The following is a 21,636-nucleotide window of genomic DNA, read 5'->3' on the forward strand; positions in this document are numbered from 1 at the left end:
TTTACTGCTCCAATATATCCAGATATGATTGAGCAGCCTTATTATGATGACATCCTTGTAAAGAAAATAACCTGGGCCAATATGGGAGCTCCACAGGTATTTCTTTATCATGGTCCCGATACCAAATAGTCTATGGCTTTCATTGGATCCATGTAGCCATAGGCTGTCTTTATTGTCATGCCATAAAAATGGTGGTATATTCATGTTTTTATTTTACATTCAGGCATATATTAAGTCTAGCCATGTGTATGTCAGATTCAGGGGCAAAGAAAGTGGAATAGTCTGCTTACACGTGTAGCAGTACTGTGACTACCTATATTTGATTGATGTGCTAAAATACATTTCGAACATGTTTAACATGTCATCATTTTTTCAATTATTTTCTGAATATTTCTTTCATGCGCAATGTGATACATAAACTCCAATACTGCCAAATAAGTCATATGCCATTCTACTTTTATAGCTAGTAGGCTTTCTTCCTAAGTTAACCATTAAAGTTGGAATACTGATGAACCCATTGGTTTTTCAATCTGCTGATTTAATTCTAATGGTGTATCTACTTTTCTTTACATTTGACAACTAAAATACTTCTTATTCTTAAAATGGCAAAATTGTCCAATTACTTATTATGAACAACCACGTTTCTATGAGAAGAACACAACTAAACAAACTTAATAGCAGCTTTTTGAGTGCCTTTATATAAGAGCTCTGTTAATATTGGGTACCTAAGTAATGATACAGGTTAAACTGTAACCTTACTCATATCATCACCATTCCTTTCAATCTTATTTTCTGAAATGTGACCAAATGCATCAATCGCAGGTGGATAGCTTACACAAGATGGGTTGCATTCATGAGACATGAGATTGTAATGTGTCCACCTTCAAGATTTCTGCATAAAGCTTTTTCTTATTTTCAGTTCATTGAGTTAAACACTGATTTTATGATGTCCTTCCTTAGACAAATATATAATATAAATAGTCATAGTCAATACTGCATAAAACTATTTGTCTATTACTAGAATGTATAACAGATATAGAACAATGTCTCATCTACTGGCAGACACATTCATATGAACTGATAGATAATGTAACATATCTGTTTATCCAGGGAGTCATTTGTTGATCCAAGGAGTTTTTCTGATTGCCTGACTGGAGTTGGGCACACATTTTCCCCCTAAAATGAGGAAAATTGGCTTCTACCTGATTTTTTTGCCTTCCTCTGGATCAACTTGCAGGATAACAGGCGGTACTGGATGGACAAATGTCTTGTTTCAGCCCTACAAACTGTGTTACTATGATTTTTAGGTATCTGCACCCAACTCTTTTTTAAGGTTTTTGAAGGTATTTCTAGATTTAAACATGTCAGCTGAGGTCTACATGAAATTCAATGACATTACACTGATATGTGGTCATATATATAGATCACTCATACCTGTTTGTAAGGTAAGGTTCTTTGTTTCTCCATCCTGCAAAGCCACAATGCTTATATCGTACAGAGTTCCTGCCTCAAGTCCACTCTGTGTACATTCATAAGAGTCATTTGTCTTTTGGATGGGATTACATGTAGTCTCCCAAAAATTGCTTGAACGGCATATCATGCTAAAGTTACATGGACTGCCTGGACTGCTCCACTTCACGTAGACAGACTGCGAGAAAGCTTTGCTCTCTGTGATGTTGATGGTGCATTTTACTGGCTCCACATCCTAAAAATGGACACAAAATCCATTACGTGACAATAAAAAGCAGCAGTTTAATCACAGGAATACCTACTGACCAGATCCACAATCTACAGAGTAAGGAGTCTTAATGGTAAAAGCAATTTAAAAATCTACAATCTTTTTTTTAAATTTTAACTTAAATAAAATAACACTAGATATATTCTTTAATAACTGCAAAAAGAAGTTATTCTAAACATTTAAATTTATAAGCTATGGTATAAATGCAATCAAAATGGTGAATTGATACAAAAAGACCTGTAAGGCACAGAACTAGTCGCAACTCTTCACAATATCTCAGTGTGTTATCTGTGAAATGCCATGGGACCACTCCATGCACTAACACTGCAAATCCAAGATGCTCAATAATAATTCAACTCTGCTATAACTGTACAAGGGAAAATTAAGTGTACTTACCTGAATGAAGCTTAGCACAATCCACAATGACAATCCAAACACATATCTCAGCATTGCGAGAAACCTGATTTACTGTAATCCTTCAGTGATAATAATTACATTGCCAATCCCCCCAGATATATCCAAATTCCGAAAAAAAAAGTTGTTTCAAGCAATTCCAGAAAAGAAGGCTCTAGATAGATTTCCAAGTCAATGACGCTAGTATAATTATCTTTTCTAGGAGATCCTCCAGAAGATGGAAAAGTTAACAAGCCAATCCAAGCAATTTTTTTCTGAAGGGTGGTGCCGTAAGACATAGAGGTACCAAGACAATTTGATTTTGGGTAAAATTCAAGAAAAGGGAGTAGAAGGCAACGTCTTGCAATTTCCACATTGCCATTCTGACCAAGTCTAAACCTGTTCAGTCCTTTCCATCCACTTCCTTAATCAAGAGTCAATTTCCTCAGCTAATTCTAAAGCAACAATAATGAGCAGAAACCAGAATCCAACCCAAGCAGAGCACTCAAGAGCGCCTCCCCTCCTCGTGAGTTTGCTGTCTTCTTGGCAGTACCTCTGAGATACCAGCCCAGGCAATTTCCTCTGACTGCTGACCCTTCATTAACCTTCTCTCCTTTTGCCTGGTTACATCTGAAGAGAAGACTGTCCTTTAGATACTGCTATCCCATGCCAGGACTTTCACTTTTCTGCTCTGATCATTTTTTGCCTGAAATCTTGTTTCTTTTCCCTCTAACTTTCCTCTCCCCCACCCCTGCCTTCCTTCCTCCTATCTCCTCGCTCTCTCTCAGGCTGGTTTCCCGAGGCTATTTTTGGACCTTTTTGTTTTCTTTTAATAAAATGTTTGGCCATTATAATTTCACACAACCAGCCTCACCCAAAAGGTCTTGTTACTCTTTCACCAGATCATTTTGATATGTGGATAGTAACAGAGCAGGTTCACAATGTTGCTTTTTTTCACTCTTTATTATGCTGTGCTCATTCTGTTGCGTTGATTATCAGATCAGCTGTGTGTATGTGTGCAACTGGTTCTCCCTGAAGTACATTCTCTTGTAGATATCCAGTAGTAGAAGTCAGTTTCCAATAACCTTAACATAACATAAGACCAAATATTTTCCCACATAATTCTCTACAGGTATGTAACCATGTTATCACAAAAGAAGTTTGGGTGTCATCTTAAGTTTCTGTGATACTGCTCACTCTCCTAATCTGATTGTGCAGATGGAATCATCTGGGATAAGACTATTGTAGAGAGGTTCCATATCAGGGACTGCAACACCTATTTTGCAAGACCTATTCTACTGGACAGAACTAACATCACCATGAGCGTCCATATGACGCCCATTTGAAATTGGCTTAATTGGTAACCAAAGTTGGAACAAATATATTTGACCTGTAATATACATTGACTTTATAATCAGCTAATGTAAAATATAATATAATTATAACATATATTTATTAGCTTTCCTGCTGCTCTTTTTCATTTTATTCTTGGAAAGTTACCTGCACAGCAGAGCTAGCTGCTTTATTTCACTAACTACATAACCATCCCATCCCCAGGAAGCAAAAGGGAATGTGACAACAGCTAAATGATCAGAATCAGTCATTATCATGATATCTTTGGTAATTTACAGGAGAACAATATTGATGACCTATCCTCAGGTCATCAATATCAGATCAGTGGGGGTCTGACTACTGGCAACCCCAACAATATCAGCTGTTTAGAAAGGCCACAGCTAAGGATGGGTGAATCTCTCTCCCTCTCATAGCCATATGAGAGCTAGTGTTTTGGCAGGATAAGTTGTACTTTCTCATGGCACCATTTACTATTGCATACAATGCAGTGAGAAGCTTAAAATAATGCTAAATGTGGTGGAATTAGAAAACAGAATTCCGCCATTGTTTTATGGGTTTTGTTTTTACAGTGTTCCCTATGTGGTAAAATGATACATACAACTTGATTCTGCGGGTCAGTACAATTACAACGATGCCACATTTATATAATTTTTCTTGTTTTAATACCTAAAAAAAAAAAATCATTGAAATTTTTTTTAACTTTGCATTACCATATTCTGACCCCTATCACTTTTTTATATCTACTTCTATGCAGCTGTGTGAGGGCTCATTTTTTGTGAGGTGATCGGCAGTTTTTATTGATACGATTTTGGAGTATGTATGCCTTTTTAATCACTTTTTATTTAATTGTTTTGGGAGGTAAAGCGATGGAAAAAATAGTGAATTTTGAGCTTTTAATTTATTTATTTTTTTCATTTCAGGGTTCGTCATATGGGGTAAATACATTTATATTTTAATAGTTTAGGCATGACAATGCAAATTATCTTTATATTTTTTATTGTTTAGTTTTAGTATGGGGAAATATTTACACGTATATTAAGTCCCCATAGGGGACTTGATTCTCTCATAGACTGCAATGATTTAATCTGTTTATAATAATTAAATTATTAGCTAGACTCTCCCATCCCCACTTCTTTCTTGCCCTCAATAAATGTTTTTCACAGAAAATTGCCTATACTGGATACAATTGTATTCACCTGTCACCTAGGCTGTTTCTATATGACTTTTCAGGCTACAGAACGGGCCCGCAAATTGGAGGAGAGCATAGTGTGCATGTGCGGAATGCTCTCCATTCACTTCTATGGAAGCTCCAAACAGAGCCAATGAGCAGGATCATCAATTTTCGGAACTTCAATAAAAGTGAAAGGAGAGTACATCGCTCAAGCGGCCCACCTCTCCATTCACCTCTATGGGAGTTTCAGAAATAGCCAATCTGGTGCTAGGCTATTTTCAACACTCAAAAAGGAGTGAAAGTAGGGTGGCCGTGCTTGTGCAGTGCTCCCTTGTTCACCTTTGGGCGCCGTTCTAGAGTTAGGTTTGGTTCCCAAAGTAGGACCCGCATCTATCTGACATTGGTGGTATATCCTAGTGATATTCCACCAATGTTTTAATTACTCATATCTTGCTCTTGGAAGAAAGATTCTAATATACATACGTATTGTCTTAAAGTTGCGTGAATTAGCCACCTGGGAACTTGGTCCTGAGATGCTCCTCTTCTGAAGATCCTGCTTCTTCCATTGCCACGTTCTTTACCAGTTTTCCAGACTGGGCTATGGATAGGAGGCCACTTCCATTGTAGATGAGGCCAGAACTATTCCTCTCTCTTGCTCCAAGGAGAGATATAGTTGTGGTCCTGTCGACAGCAAAAGTGACATCTTGTCCATAGACCAGACTGGAAGCCTGGTAAAGGACATGAAATTGGCAGAAACAGAATTTTCAGAAGAGGAGTGCCACTTGCCCAGGTTTCTGAGCTGCCAATCCATGCAACTTCGAAAAGGTAAATACGTATATTAGAATGTTCCCCAAGCATGATGTAAATAATTAAGGTGTGTTTGTGGGGTCCACTTGATACTTTTAAACCATTCCATGAGAAATTAGAAAACGTTTTATTATGCAAAGATCAAACTTTATTTCAACTGCAAAAAAATGTATATGTTTAATGCTGGCAGAAGATGACTCGACAAAAAAGGAAAAATCTAACAAGGTAAAGTTATAGGTGGAAATATACTGGGATGGTGGCAGGATTTCCCAGAATGAGCAAAATCACAGTTTAGACAGCTTGAATACCTTACTAGAACATCATTAGTTCACTGCTGTAGTTTAAGTTGACATTTTAGATTTATGCAGGTTTAGAAGGTCCTGAAGAGCTCTACACTTCAACACTGATTCTGTTGCATTTTCTAGCACACCATGCATGACATAGAGTTGTGGTCCTTCACAGGACAGGGAAGGGCACAGCCAATGCTTCTCTTCCTTCTTGTTAGAACCATTAGCGGTCAATCATATGGATCCAAATACCAGCATTGTTCTGCTTTAACGGATAAGACCATATTTGTAACCTTTTTTGTACTGTCTATATAAAAAAAAAATCTCCAATTTTGTCTCAAGCTCTTGTGCAGATTTATGTGTCTTTATGGTTACATACTACAAACAAGCCCATTGCAATCTGATCTTACTGTACAGTCATACTCCTTTCCATCAATCCTCAACATCTTGCTAACATATATTCAGAAGGTTAGAAGTAAGGGACAGATAGAAAGGAGTGTAGCTACAGAGTCTGATGATGTACAGTTTGCTTGTGGTCTAACCATAGACATATAAAGTTCTGCATTGGAACTGTAGAATCAATACTTTTTTTTAAAAATAAGATGATTTGTAAAATGACCTATTTTCTTTTACTTAAATTTGCAGTGTTTATACATAGGCCATTACACCTGTGATTCTAGCATTACCAAATAGGAGAGCTTTATTATACACATAAGAGTAAAATGTCTGTGCCTCTTAAAGGGAGCCTGTCACATTGAACATAATGTCTGAGCTGCAGGCAGCATGTTATAGAGCAGGATGAGCAGAGAAGATTGATATATAGATTTACGGGAAAAGATTCAGTAGAATATGTAATTTATACATTTAAATTCCTGCTCATTCTGGGCTTTCAAGTCAAGGCAACGGTCCTATCAGTGATTGACAGCTATCTCTGTATATACAGTCATAGAAGGAAGGTTGTCATCTCTGATAGGACCGACTCCTGGACTTCAAAGCCCAGAATGAGCAGGAATTTAAATGAATAAATTACAAGTTTTACTGTATATTTTCCCATAAAACCATATATCAATCTGCTCAGCTCCTCCTGCTTTATAAGTTGCTGCCTGCAGCTTACATTGCATTTTCATGGTGACAGGTTCCCTTTAAAGGATTATTTCCATCATAGATACTTATTGCATATCCGTATGCTATAAATGTCTGATATGTGCAGCCTTTAGCAGAATGGGTATCAGGAGACTACCTTTATGGGAATAAGTGTAGGTCCCAAAGGTGGAATCTGCACCTGTCAGACATTCATGACATATTCTGTGGCTATGCCATACATCTCCATAATAGGAATAACCCATTAAGGCTACCAGCACATAGCTGCAAGCTGGTTTGCAGAAATTCTGCATAATATGCTGTGGATTTCTCCTGCAAATCAGCCAAAAACCACTTGTGGTTTTTGGTGGTTTTTGGTGCAGCTTTGATGTGGTTTTGCCGTTAATCTCATCCTTGCAAAGAGTAAAATCCACCCAAAAGAACTGTACAAAGAATTGACATGCTGCAGATTTCAAAATCCACAGGGCAGGTCAATTTCCTCACAAAATGAAAAATCAAAGTGTACACAAAGTATGCACTTTGCTGGCACGGTATTACGCTGTGGTTGTTCGCCACGAGAATCAGCGCAGAAAAAACACAAGGTGTGCAGGAAGCTTCATGCTAACATTTTTCACGCTGCGGTTTTATTCCTCTCGGCTTGTTTGCCATGCTGCGGCCGGACCTCGGGCCTGCCCCCATTATAGTGAATGAGGCCAGAGCGGACTTCCGCCAGCACGGTAGACTTGCGGTAGCACGGATCCGGCAGGCTGTTTCCCCGCCGGAACAGCCTGCAGGAAAAGGCTACCGCAAGTGTGAAAGTAGTCTTATTCACACATCAGTGGTCAACGTATTGGTCAATGTGATTGTGAGCCAAAACCAGGTGCGGATCTAAACACAGAACAGGTGCAGATCTTTCCCTTATACTTTATCTCTGTGGAGGCTCCAATCCTGGTTTTGGCTCACAATCACTGATGGAAATCACTGATCAAATACTGACTGTGTGAATTAGGTCTCATGCACACGACTGTGTTCCGTGGCCGTGAGCGGTCCGTGGTATGCCGACCTGGATTCCTGCTGACAGCAGGAGCGCACGGCGTCATTGGTTGCTATGACCGTGAGCTTCATGCCGCCGCTGCTGTACAGTGATACACTGGTATAGATCATACGCAGGGGTGGGCTGGGCCGGGGGGCAGGGAGGCAATTGCCCCCCAGGCCGCCCTAAATAAACGGCCGCCCGTCTTATAAATAATATAATTTTTTTTTAATTTTTTTTTTTTATTTTTTTTATTCTTTAGCGCCGCACCGCCGATCATCACCACAGGCGGTGCGGCCCTGGATGTCATTGCGGCCGTGCTGTGTGCTGTGGGGCAGGGGAGGGAGAGGCGTGTCCCTCCCCTGTTCTTCTGATAGGCCGTTGGCACTAATGCCTGCAGCCTATCAGAGGCCGGCTCAGGCAGTGCGAAGACGTCATTATCATTGCGACGCCTGAGCCCGGCAGCACACAGCAGGGACACAGGCCAGAAGAGGCTTGCATCGCTGCTGATGGAGGTAAGTATTAGTGTGTTTTTTTTTTTCTTCTTTGCCGGGGGCTGGCACTATGGGGGGGGGATCTGGCACTATGGGGGGGGGGGGGATCTGGCATTATAGGGGGGATCTGGCACTATAGGGGGGCTTGCACTATAGGGGGGGCTGGCACTATGGGGGGGGGAATCTGGCACTTTGGGGGAGCTAGCACTATGGGGGGGCACTATGGGGGGAGATCTGGCACTATGGGGGGGGATCTGGCACTATAGGGGGGGCTGGCACTATGGGGGGATCTGGCACTATGGGGGGGGATCTGGCACTATGGGGGGGCTTGCACTATAGGGGGAGCTGGCACTATAGGGGGGCTGGCACTATGGGGGGGGATCTGGCACTATGGGGGAGGGGGGATCTGGCACTATAGGGGGGCTTGCACTATAGGGGGGGCTGGCACTTTGGGGGGGATTTGGCACTATGGGGGGGATTTGGCACTATGGGGGGGATCTGGCACTTTGGGGGAGCTAGCACTATGCGGGGGCACTATAGGGGGAGCTGGCACTATAGGGGGAGCTGGCACTATGGGGGGGCTGGCACTATGGGGGAGCTGGCACTATGGGGGAGCTGGCACTATGGGGGGCTGACACTATGGGGGGGCTGACACTATGGGGGGGCTGGCACTATGGGGGGGCTGGCACTATGGGGGGGCTGGGCACTATGGGGGAGGAGCTGGCACTATGGGGGGGCTTGCACTATAGGGGGAGCAGGCACTATGGGGGGGCTTGCACTATAGGGGGAGCTGGCACTATGGGGGGATTTGGCACTATGGGGGGGATCTGGCACTTTGGGGGGGCACTATAGGCGGAGCTGGCACTATAGGGGGCTGGCACTATGGGGGAGCTGGCACTATGGGGGGCTGGCACTATGGGGGGGCTGACACTATAGGGGGGGCTGGCACTATGGGGGAGGAGCTGGCACTATGGGGGGGCTTGCACTATAGGGGGAGCTAGCACTATGGGGGGGCTAGCACTATGGGGGGCTGGCACTATGGGGGAGCTGGCACTATGGGGGAACTGGCACTATAAGGGGGGTGGCACTATGGGGGGGCTGGCACTATGGGGGGGGCTGGCACTATAAGGGGGCTGGCACTATAAGGGGGCTGGCACTATGGGGGAACTGGCACTATAAGGGGGATGGCACTATGGGGGGGGAGCTGGCACTATGAGGGGAGCTGGCACTATGGGGGGAGCTGGCACTATGAGGGGAGCTGGCACTATTGGAGGAGCTGGCACTATGGGGGCATTTCTTGCTGGCACATTATGGGGGGGCACCATGGGGGAGAGGAGCACTATGGGGGTATCTGGGGGCTCTAAAGGGGCTTTTTAAAAAAAATTATTGGCACATTCTGGGGGGCACTATAGGGGAGAGCTGCACTATGGGGCATCTGGTGTTACTATAGGGGCATTATTTGGGGGCACTATGGGGAAGTGGGGGCTCTAAAGGGGCCTTTTGTATTGGAACATTATGGGGGGCACTATAGGGGAGAGCGGCACTATGGGACATTATTTGGGGGCACTATGGGGGAGTGGAGCACTATTGGGGCATATGGTGGCACTAAGAAGGGGAATTTTTTTTACTGGCACATTGTGGGGGAGAGGAGCACTATAGGGGCATCTGCTGGGGGCAGTAAGGGGCATTTTTTTACTGGCATATTATGGGGGACACTATGGGGAAGGGAGAGGGGCAGTATGAGTGCATTTACTGGGGCACTATATAGAGGTATTTTATACTGGCATACATTATGGGGACATTAGCTCAACTGCGGGCACTAAGCGGGGGTATTTCATGTACTGTCATATTATAGGGAAAATTAGTACTACTAGGGGGTATTATGGGGAGCTTTACTACTACTGGGGGTCTATGAGGAACATGATTACTAGGGCACTATAGGGGCATTATTACTACTAAGTGTGCTCTGGCAGAGAATTATTTCTATTGGTGGGATTTTGGGGGGCACTGTTACTTTGGGGGCACCCTGGCATAGTATCAGCTCAGCACAATTATTTTTGGGGGACATTATCTTTATACTATTAGTGTCTGGGCGCAGTTATTTTTTAGAGCACTGTGTGCCAATAATTGTTTAAGGGGGCACTATCTGTGTGGTAGTAGTATTTCCAGGGGGACTGTTTCTGCAGTATAGTATTGGGGGTGGCAGGAAACTAATGTCTGTTTCTCAATCTCTGCAGAGACGGGAGATGGCAGAAAAATCATCATGGCGGTCTGGTCTGAATGGAGAAGATGAGGAAAGAGAACGTCTACAACAAAGGTGACATCACTGGATGTAAGAGGTAGGGGGCGCTATGTAGGAGAGGAGATGCTCCGGCTCCTCCCCCTGCCATTTGCAGAAGGAGGATTCAGAGCTGGGTGAGGACAGCCAAATGGGCAGCAGGCCACGGGCGGGTGGCAGATGGTGGGGGGAACCACAAGCCTTGAGCAGGATCAGGGGAGGGAGGAGAGCGGAGGAGCTTCCTGGCTGTAGCTTGTTGTATAAGCAGGCAGTGCAGCCAGGACAGACCCTCCCCTCTCCGGATGATGTGTAGACAGGCCTCAACTATAGAATGTCAGCTGTACAGTGTGTGTTGGGAGTGGCCTATTAAATGTAGGCGGGGCTTTTAATAATGGGCGGGGCTAAAAATGGGCCACTTGACTGGATTTGCCCCCCAGGACTAAGGCTGCCAGCCCTCCCCTGATCATACGAGTGTATCACAGCAGCGGCGGAATGAAGCGCACGGCGTCATAGCAACCAATGACGCCGTGCGCTCCTGCTGTCAGCAGGAATCCCGGCCGGGTTACCACGGACCGCTCTCGGCCGCGGAACACGGCCGTGTGCATGAGGCCTAAGGCTTTACCTATTAGATTGCTAGCTTAGCTACTACAAGAGCGCCCAGACCATTTCTAAATTGTACCCTTTTAAGTCAATAAATTTTTCTGATGTTTTGCACTAAATTCTTTGAGAATTCAGGAACTCAGAATTATTCAGTTCGTTATCGCTGGTAATTAAGATATAAAGTCAAGGATTAAGAGCAATCTTATTAGACTGTGCTGATGATGAAAACCTAGGGAGAAATACAGGTGAAAATCCTGTTATACTGTGGACTGTAGAGGAACCTAAACAACTGTATCTGAAAACGGGTGAATTGAGTTGAATCAGCACTATTAGGACTCATGCACACGATCGTTGGGTGTACGCCAATTGCAGATCCGCAAAGCATGGATAGTGACCATATGCATTCCATATTTTGTGGAACGGAAGGGCCAGCCCCTAATAGAACTGTCCTATCCTTGTCTGTAATGCGGACAATATGACAATGATAGGACAAGTTCTATTTTTTTGTGGAATAGCCATGCGGACATACGGACACGGAATACACATATATTCGTTTAGTTTTTTTTTGCCCCATTGAAGTGAATGGTTCCGCATATGGGACCCAAAAAATGGAACGGACACGGAAAAAAAACGCGTTCATCTGCACGAGCCTTTTAAACTGCCAAATATCAGTTATTTAAATTTTTATACAATGCTCTTGCTAAAATGCTTTAGCATTGTAGAGTTTAGGTTTTAGAGCTTTAGTAGCTTTAGAAAAGATAGTCAGAATATTAGGGTCTATTCACATAGACACAAGTTTGTTGCAGAAATTTCTGAGACTAAAAATCCATTCCATACATTTTAATTGTTTTTATTTCTGAATAATGTACATGTGATATTTACATTTAGTATGGGATAGCTGCAGAAATTTCTGCTGTATGTGAACCTACCCTTAAAGGGGTTGTACACTTTGTTAGGATTTATTCACAAGTCAGTGAATCACAGACATGTGCTGCCCACGTTCTCCATGTACAGCACATGTATCCATTGATATTATTGTGTTTATTCCACACATCCTTGCTTAAAGTCATTGGGGGGAAAAAACAGAAGTATGCCCCACTTTGGTCCATGAGGTCTAGCAAACGCACCCATTGAAGTCAATGGGTATGTGAAAACCACTTACAGAACATGGATGGCATATATGCTATGCTGCTCTCCAATCTGATTAATAGGTTATCTCAGAATTCCCTAATTGGATATTTGAAAATTACTTTTGTAAACCAGAGACCCTTTCAGTTTGTATATGCTCCTGTGCAGCCCCACCGCACTGGATCAAATTAACAACAGACCTTCAGTTCAGTGCAGTCCATTTAACAGCCTGTACATAACACTACATTGGTTGTAGTGGGGGAGCAGGCATAGCCTTTGCTATAAGAACATGAAGCCAAATTTAGTGTATAGAAACCTAGAAATGCAAGATAAGGAGGAAAAGACATGGGAGACAATGAATACTGAAGATGTCATGGTGAAGAGGGGACCCAGTGGCCATTTGTTATTCCCCCCCCCCTCCAATGTGACTGAAAAATAGACAGTAAACCAAATTTGTTCATAGCCTAAATGAACTAATACCCTAATAGAACAGTAACTTGAAGATGTGATCATGCTAAGATTTTCAAGGCAGCCTACTTACAGTAACTTCCAATCATCAATTGTACCACTTTTGTAAAAGAAACAGGGACTGGTGAGTTTGGAGGGAATACTGAGCACGTCTAAGGTTTTGCATGCTTGGAGCTCCTTATATCCAGATTTATACACTTAGGGGCAGGCTCGGACAGGCCCACCGGGGAGGCTGGGGTTTACTCGGTTGGCCCCCAGTCTCCTACGCCCGGAGATAAGACGGAGGAGTAATTATTTCTCTTGTTTCTCAGGAGAGATAATTATCGTAGCCACTAGGTGGCAGTATCGCACAGTGATGCAGCCTCCTACTGGTGTAAATTGTACAGGAGGCCCGCAGTATCTTCTAAACTTCCCAGGCTGTTGGCAGTGAAGGAGGAGAGAACATGTCTGGCCATCCTTCTGCCCTCCCTGCTGTCAGAAAACTGTGGCTGCTGGAGAGAAGGACTCCTCTGCGGTGCTGGGCTGATTTCTCAGGTGTGTGACAGTAGTGAGCTGTAGGAGACTATAAGGGGGAAATAGGGATTTGTTTATAGTAGACTCAGATTTGTGTATGTGTGCTGCTCTCTGCAGAGTTCAGAGTGGCATTGAGGGACTCTACCCTAGGTCCCCCCAATGCCTCTGCTTTAGGTGCACCCCATCAGTGCCACAGCTCCAGATGCCCCCCTAATGCCCCCACTCTAAATGCACCCCTAATATTACCTCTTCTCCAGTTGCCCCCCTAATACCTCTGCTCCAGGATCACCACTATTACCCTGCCTCAGGCGACCCTAATGCCTCTGCTTTAGGTGCACCCCCATAAATGTCCCAACTCCAGATGCCCCCACTCTAAATGCACCGCTAATATTGCCTCTTCTCCAGTTCCCCCTGCTCCAGGATCCCCACTATTACCCTGCCTCAGTTGACCCTAATGCCTCTGTTTCATTTATGACCCTCCGTTTGTACCCTTTGCTCACATTGCTCCTCTAGCACCTTTGCTTGGGCTTTGTTAAAGGTTATGACCTGCAAAGGGGGCTGGACTTATGCCCAAAAAATTCTGCCCAGTGCGTCACATTCTCCAGTATTGACACGTATGGTTTATATGGTGGTAGTGATGATATTCTGTATTTACAGGCATCACTGCTGCCATGTAAAGAGATACTGGTGGTGGAGTGGTGGAGGATTTAAAGGGTTTGTCCAGGTTTTCAAGTTATCCTCTCCACACCATAGGGCATAACTATATGATTAGTGGGGTCCGATTCTGCGACCCGCACTGATGCCAGGAACGGGTTCTGTTCCCCCTTTTTGATGGTGTGGCAGGCCACACATATGCCACATATGGAGCACTTATTCTCTTTGGGACCACTGGAAATAGCCAGCGCTGTACTCTGCCATCTCCAGCAACCCCATAGAGAATGGATGGAGAGGCAGGTTATATGCTCGACCGGTCACTTAATCAAGAAGGGGGATCAGTGGGGGCTCCAGCGTTCAGACCCCCACGGATCACTTAGTTATCCACGATCCTGTGGATAGAGGATAACTAGAAAAGTGGACACAGGTCCTTTGACAGGCGAGCATTTCTATTTTAGTTTGACACATATTTTGGGCCAGATTTTATATATATATATATATTTTTTTACACCCAAAGAAAACCTTTAAGGATAGGAAATGTGAAAAGGTCCTACAGCTATGACACGACAGGTGATAAGATGACAGCACAGGTGATAGGATGACACGATAGGTGATAAGTGTCTGATTGATGTGGGTCTGACTGCTGGGACCCCATTATCAAGGGAACGTGGTCTTAAGACCCTTGTGTCCCTAGATTGGTGGTAATGTACTTGAATGTCTCAGGACCCCTTTTTTATGATCAGTGGGTGTTCCAGCAGTCAGACCCCAGCAATCTGATATTTATCACCTATCCTGTAGATAGGCAATAGGTCATTATGGTAGGACAACCCTTTTAATTATAATGTAGATTATATACAATATGAGGAGGTAAAGATTTGGTAAATTTAATGCCGGACATTTTTGCTTAAAGCATAGGTCTCACTTCAGTAAATGGCGCTTATCATGCAGTTAATACAAGGCACTTACTAATGTATTGTGATTGTCCATATTGCCTCCTTTCCATCACATTATACACAGCACGTATCCGTGGTTATTACCACCGTGTAATCCAGCAGTGGTGGCCGTGCTTACACACTATAGGGAAAGGCTGGAAGTGCGCATAGGCCAACACCTTTACCTATAGTGTGCAAGCAAGGCCACCGCTGCCGGATTGCAGAGTGGTCAAAACCATGGATACAAGCTGTGTTTAATGTGATGGAAAAGAGTCAATATGGACAATCAGAATATATTAGTAAGTACCTTGTAATAACTTACTCTACATGTGCAGCGAGCCGGACCGTAGGGGAAACACGTGAGGCTACGGTGGGGCTATGGGGGTAGTAGTTGTTTGTACTCACGGTTAGCAGACCCTCCCTGGGCTGGCAGTGCAGTGGATGGGAAGACAGCACTAAATCCTCCGGGGCACTCTACTGCAGGGAACACCAGCCAGATGGAAGTTGAGGTGCCCTTAATGGTGTAGGTGTTTAAGGTGCTTTGGTGGCTGGGCCCTTGTGTTCATGACGCCAGCACCGTAAGGTGCAAATGTTGAGTGTAGTAGCAGAAATGATGAGGAGTCGGTTGTAATCAAACAGTTGAACATTTACTGAATTAATTGTCTTCAGGTAGTCAGTACAGATACAGTTCATTTGTATGGCATGAGTGATGACTCAGAAATAGGTTCAATATTATTCCTTTTATCAGGTTTAGGCAATTTTTCAGTTAGGGAGTTCTCTTTAACCCCTTAAGGACTTAGGGCGTACCGGTACGCCCTGTTTCCCGAGTCCTTAAGGACTCAGGGCGTACCGGTACGTCCTAAGTTTAAATCGCAATTGCGGCGCGGCGGGGGTTAATCGCAACAGGATGTCTGCTGAAATCATTCAGCGGGCATCCTGTCATAACGCCAGGAGGGGTCCCGTCAATTCAGACCTGCGGTTTGCGGCTTTTACCTTATCCGGCGGTTGCAGGCGGCGGTGCCATCGGGTCCCCATGCGGCTCTAGGGGGGACCCGATGGCATGGAAGGCAGCGCGGCTCTATAAACATATCACATGACCTAACCCCTCAGATGAACACCATAAAAAATAAAAAATAAAAACTGTGCTAAATAAACCATTTTTTGTCACCTTACATCACAAAAAGTGTAATAGCAAGCGATCAAAAAGTCATATGCACCCCAAAATAGTGCCAATCAAACCGTCATCTCATCCCGCAAAAAAAGAGACCCTACCTAAGATAATCGCCCAAAAACTGAAAAAACTATGGCTCTCAGAATATGGAGACACTAAAACATGATTTTTATTTTGTTTCAAAAATGATATTATTGTGTAAAACTTACATAAATAAATAAAAAAGTATACATATTAGGTATCGCCGCGTCCGTATCGACCGACTCTATAAAAATATGACAGGACCTAAGCCCTCAGATGAACACCGTAAAAAAAAAAAAAAAAAAAACTGTGCTAAATAAACCATTTTTTGTCACCTTACATCACAAAAAGTTTAATAGCAAGCGATCAAAAAGTCACACGCACCTCAAAATAGTGCCAATAAAACCGTTATCTCATCCTGCAAAAATCATACCCTACCCAAGGTAATCGCCCAAAAACTGAAAATTATGGCTCTCAGACTATGGAAACACTAAAACATGATTTTTTTGGTTTCAAAAAAGAAATCATTGTGTAAAACTTACATAAATAAAAAAAAAGTATATATATTAGGTATCGCCGCAACTCCTTTTTTGGAGTTTCTACTCTAGGGGTGCATCAGGGGGGCTTCAAATGGGTTTTTGAAAAATTTCAAGATTTGCTTCTAAACTTCTAAGCCTTGTAACATCCCCAAAAAATAAAATATCATTCCCAAAATGATCCAAACATGAAGTAGACATATAGGGAATGTAAAGTAATAACTATTTTTGGAGGTATTACTATGTATTATAAAAGTAGAGAAATTGAAACTTGGAAATTTGCAATTTTTTACAAATTTTTGGTAAATTTGGTATTTTTTTATAAATAAAAAATAATTTTTTTGACTTCATTTTACCAGTGTCATGAAGTACAATATGTGACGAAAAAACAATCTCAGAATGGCCTGGATAAGTCAAAGTGTTTTAAAGTTATCAGCACTTAAAGTGACACTGGTGAGATTTGCAAAAAAATGGCCAAGTCCTTAAGGTGAAATAGGGCTAAGTCCTTAAGGGGTTAAGGCTGACACTTTACAGGCAAGACTTCTGTAATTATTCTAAGTCCAAACTATAGCACTCTGGTACTAAATATGCTGTTTTCTACTTGAGCTATCCAATAAGGGCATTTTCCCTCGTGGCAGGCATCGGTCTTCTGCTACATTATTTGCAGGATGCTCTCCTGAAGTATTCAGGTTCACTATATCCTGGAAGGCTTCTAGTGAATAAGGACAATTCTGCAGATCAATTATCCATTCGTGCCCGGCACTCCTAAAGTTGCTCTCAGGCACTTGTGCTTGTGAAGTCCATAGGCTGGATTTAGCTCTAACCTTCACTAGGCTTGCTTCCTATTTAGACATAGACTTACTGGTGCTTGGCTGCTGTAACTTCTGCTAGTTTGTCCTCTCCAGGATTGATCAGGTCCCGGAAGGAAAAAAATTGCAGCTACATCGTGGATAAGGCCTGTTTCTCTCCTCCATACACTTGCTTTCCTCCTCTCTCACTAACTACTTGACTTCAACTAACTTCAAACCCCAGACTATATATATTATGTGGCGCCAGCATCACCTAGGGGCGAATGGGTATAATGACATTGCCAGCCTGATAAATAGGAAATACCATACATTGCAAATACATTAAATAAATAGTCAGATGTTTAAAGTGTCCCTTTTACACACATATATGGGACGCTGCATATGATAAATACCAATTGCTGAAGTGAGACAAGTCCTTTAACCCCTTTAAGTGTGCTATACTTCATAGGGTTAGGCATAAATGTCTTGGTGTGTGCATTGCGTGTTTCCTATGTGTAATTGGTGTGTGCTATATATGTTCTATGTATCAGTGGTGTATGTGACATATGCATCAGGGGCATGTGAGCCATGTATAAGTTTCTTGTGTTCCACAAGTGTCCAATGAGTGATTGGTGTGCGCTGCATGTGTCTTGTTTCTGACTGACTTAAAGGATAACTGTCATATTATCCTGTATATCATGTATACCTGAGTTAGTCTGTCAATGATTTCCAAAAGATCTGTAATTACCTTATAATAACAGCTTTCATTAATGTCTCCTGTCCCTTTCCACTGCTCCCTTAAAAAACCGTTGCTATGGCTCATCTGTCTCTGGCTGGGAAGACAGAGGGGCGGTCCTTCACACTGCATGCCTGCATTAGGCTTCAGAGTGAGGAGGTGTGTCTCTCAGTAATCCAATCTGATTGGCTGGCAGTAAGCTGCTGGCTACAGCAAGTTTGTATGTGACCTGAGGCAATGCAGTTTTGGCCTCAGAGAACTGGCAGAGGAGCCATCTTGAGAAGATTCTCATAATGTAGGATTCAAAACAGCCGTAACTAAGCGGAAAACTCAAGGAAAACAGTGGTAAGTGAAGAAACTAAAGATTGCTTTATGCATAATGCTGCTTATCCTTTAAGTGCAGGATATCCATATATGTGTAAATTCTGCCACATGTATGTTTGTGCATTTTGCTGTGAATGTCTGCTATCATACTTAATCTTTAATATTTCTGTTATCACTGTAAGTGCTCAAGAACACGACCGTTGGATGTTCTGCAGATCCGCAAAACATGGATACCGGGTGTGTGCATTCCACATTATGCGGAACAGAACAGCCGGCCTCTAATAGAACAGTCCAATCCTTGTCCGACAATAATAGGACATGTTCTATCATTTTGCAGAACGACCATGCGGAAATACAGACACAAAATGCACACAGTCATTTATTTATTTTTTGCGGCCCCATTGAAGTATAGTGAATGGTACAGACATGAAAAAAAAGTTAGTGTGCAGGACCCCTAAGGTGGGCACCCAGAATCAGTTACACTGGTGGGCCCTAAATACCCCAGTCCGACACTGCTTAGGAGGTCATTTATGATGCTGAAATATGGCTATATTAGGCATATTTCAGGCACAGATTGCAGTGCAGCGGTTAGTTACACCACAATCTGCAACTTCTCCTCGCTGACGCTAGGTCTAAAATTGTGGACATGGCGTGGGCAGGTATGGGCTGGTAGGCCTGTCTCATTTACCATTTTCTATGCCTGTTTCAGGTGTAGAAAAGGGTCTAAATGTAAGGCAGCTCAGAAGCTGTCTTACCCTTAGAACTGGCGGAGGATCCGCCGAAGTTATGAAGAGGCCAGCGCCTCTTCATAACTCTGGCGATCCACCGCCAGCTATACCGCTTAATAAATGTGACTGTTACTATTGAGATGATCAGGAGCTGTACACATGAGCACTTTCTAATGTTGGCTGCAGGTAGCTACAATTTTATTTATGTAGGGAATCGGTTCATTTGCAGCTCTGTAACAGAAAAAAAGGAACAGTTATGTTTGGGCTTCACTAGTGTTTTTTTCAGGCATATTATTCCCTGTTTCATTTGCACTGCTACATGCATTTCTCTCAGAAGCAGGAAGTGTATCCCTTTTATGCAAGTCTGCTAGCACTGTACTGCTGTGACGTCCTTTCCCTTACTTCCCACTATGTTTGTTTACAGATCCATAGCTCACAGAACATATTAGGAGGGATAAATCACAGTTACAGGAAGGCAGGAGGACAGTTTTATCAGGCTCAGGATCTCAGCTAGCTCTGACACACCCCTACTTCCTCTCAGCCATCTTCTGAGTTTCTGTTACCAGGGATGGCTCTTGCCTGACAACAGGCAGTGGACTGCAAGTTAGGTAGAAGTGAGACCCCTAGTGGCCATGACTTTACAGCTTTTTTTTGGATACAGACATTATTATTATTATTATTTTATGAAGTGATTTAGCAACACCACTCTTTATTGACTGAAATTGTGCCAGATTTATCACAATGGCTGATAAATCTGTCACATCTTTAAACTTACTAGTCTATGTGTATGCTACCTATAAGTTGGCTTAGTTTTTCTCCAAAAATGCAGTAAAAATTTTTACTTTGTCTAAAACACTTGATAAATGCAGCACCAAGCATGTAAGACAGTATTTTGATGCAAATTGTGCCAAAAAACTGGTGCATTTTCAATAGTTAATGTGGCCCTCTGTGTTTGCCCCTACAGGAGGATGAGCGTTTGCTGCTGCCTCATAGGGGTTGTTTAGCTTGCCCCTGGGTCAACACATAATGATAACAGATTGACCTTGAAGAACTTATGTGCACATTTATTAAGACCTGTGTTTTAGAGGCGCCAACCTCTCCATAACTTTGGCGCATCCAGCTTCAGTTCTTACAGCTTCCTTGCTGTCTTACATTTAGACCTTTTTCTATGCATGAAGCAAGCATAGAAAATGGTAAATGAGACGTGTGTGCCGGGCAGTCCCCTTCCCCGCCCACAATTTTAGACGTGGCATGAGCGGGGAAAGGTAGCAGATGGCGGTGATGGAGTCTAATTTTTTACAGTTTGACAGAAACAGATCAGTTAAAGGGCACCTGTCATCAGATCAACCCTATTAACCCAGGCATACTGCCTGGTAGAGTTGATCCCGGTGATTAAAATGATACCTGTCTTGTTAAAATTGGTAGCGGCATTTCTGAGAATTTTTTTTTTATTCTCCACACAAATGAGGGCTTCAGTCAGTACACTGCTGCTTCTCAGCTTTCCAGTGCCGACCACACCCCTCATTTTCATAAATAATAAATCTATTTTTCTTGACTGGTATCATTTTAACCAGCAACATCATTATTAGGGTTGATCCTGGTGACAGGTCCTTTTTAATGACTTACTCAGATGTTTTTTCATATTTTTATTAAAATTACTTTAAAATTTAGGATTGCTCTGGACTGACTGGTATTAATATTTAAATCTAATGAAACATGTACCAATCTTTCCCTTTGACACCAGAATGCACTGAGGAACAGAAGTATTTGAACACCCTGCGATTTCGCAAGTTCTCCCACTTAGAAATCATGGAGGGGTCTGAAATTCACATTGTAGGTGCATTCCCACTCTGAGAGACAGAATTAAAAAGAAAAATTCTGGAAATCCCATTGATTTTTAAAGAATGTATTTGTCTTGCACTGCTGAACATAAGTATTTGAAAACCTGAGAAACAGCAAGAATTCTGGCTCTCAAAGACCTGTTACTGTGCCTTTAAAAAGTCCACCTCTACTGCACTCATTAATCTAACTTAGTAGCACCTGTCTGAGCTCTTTAAAGACACCTGTCCACCCCACAGTCAGTCAGACGCCAACTACTACCATGGGCAAGACCAAAGAGCTGTCAAAAGACACCAGAGACATAATTGTGGACCTCCACAAGGCTGGAAAGGGCTACGGGGAAATGGCCAAGCAGCTTGGTGGCCATAGATCAACTGTTGGAGCAATTGTTAGAAAATGGAAGAGGCTAAAGACGACTGTCAGTCTCCTTCGGACTGGGGCTCCATGCAAGATCTCACCTCGTGGGGTATCACTTAAGATAAGAAAGGTGCGGAATCAGCCCAGAACTACAAGGGAGGAGCTGGTCAATGACATGAAGAGAGCTGGGACCAAAGTTTCAAAAAT

At 43.0% G+C, this 21,636-nt stretch overlaps 1 protein-coding gene across 2 annotated transcripts in view; it reads right to left on the reverse strand.

Moving 5' to 3' along the window:
* Positions 1-21,636, reverse strand: part of PTPRB (protein tyrosine phosphatase receptor type B) — a 158,927-nt gene that overhangs the window by 92,570 nt on the left and 44,721 nt on the right. The window contains exons 1-2 of one of the 2 annotated variants that reach the window (XM_040409898.1): positions 2,135-2,805; positions 1,435-1,705 (exon numbers count right to left, since the gene is read on the reverse strand). In XM_040409898.1, the coding sequence (XP_040265832.1) occupies positions 1,435-1,705; positions 2,135-2,188 (325 nt within the window). In that variant the 5' untranslated portion in view covers positions 2,189-2,805. Of the gene's footprint in view, positions 1-1,434; positions 1,706-2,134; positions 2,806-21,636 lie in introns of those variants that run through there. The other variant, XM_040409891.1, reaches the window with a different exon arrangement.

Source organism: Bufo bufo, chromosome 1 (genome assembly GCF_905171765.1).
Source record: "Bufo bufo chromosome 1, aBufBuf1.1, whole genome shotgun sequence".
Classification (NCBI taxonomy): Eukaryota; Metazoa; Chordata; class Amphibia; order Anura; family Bufonidae; genus Bufo; species Bufo bufo.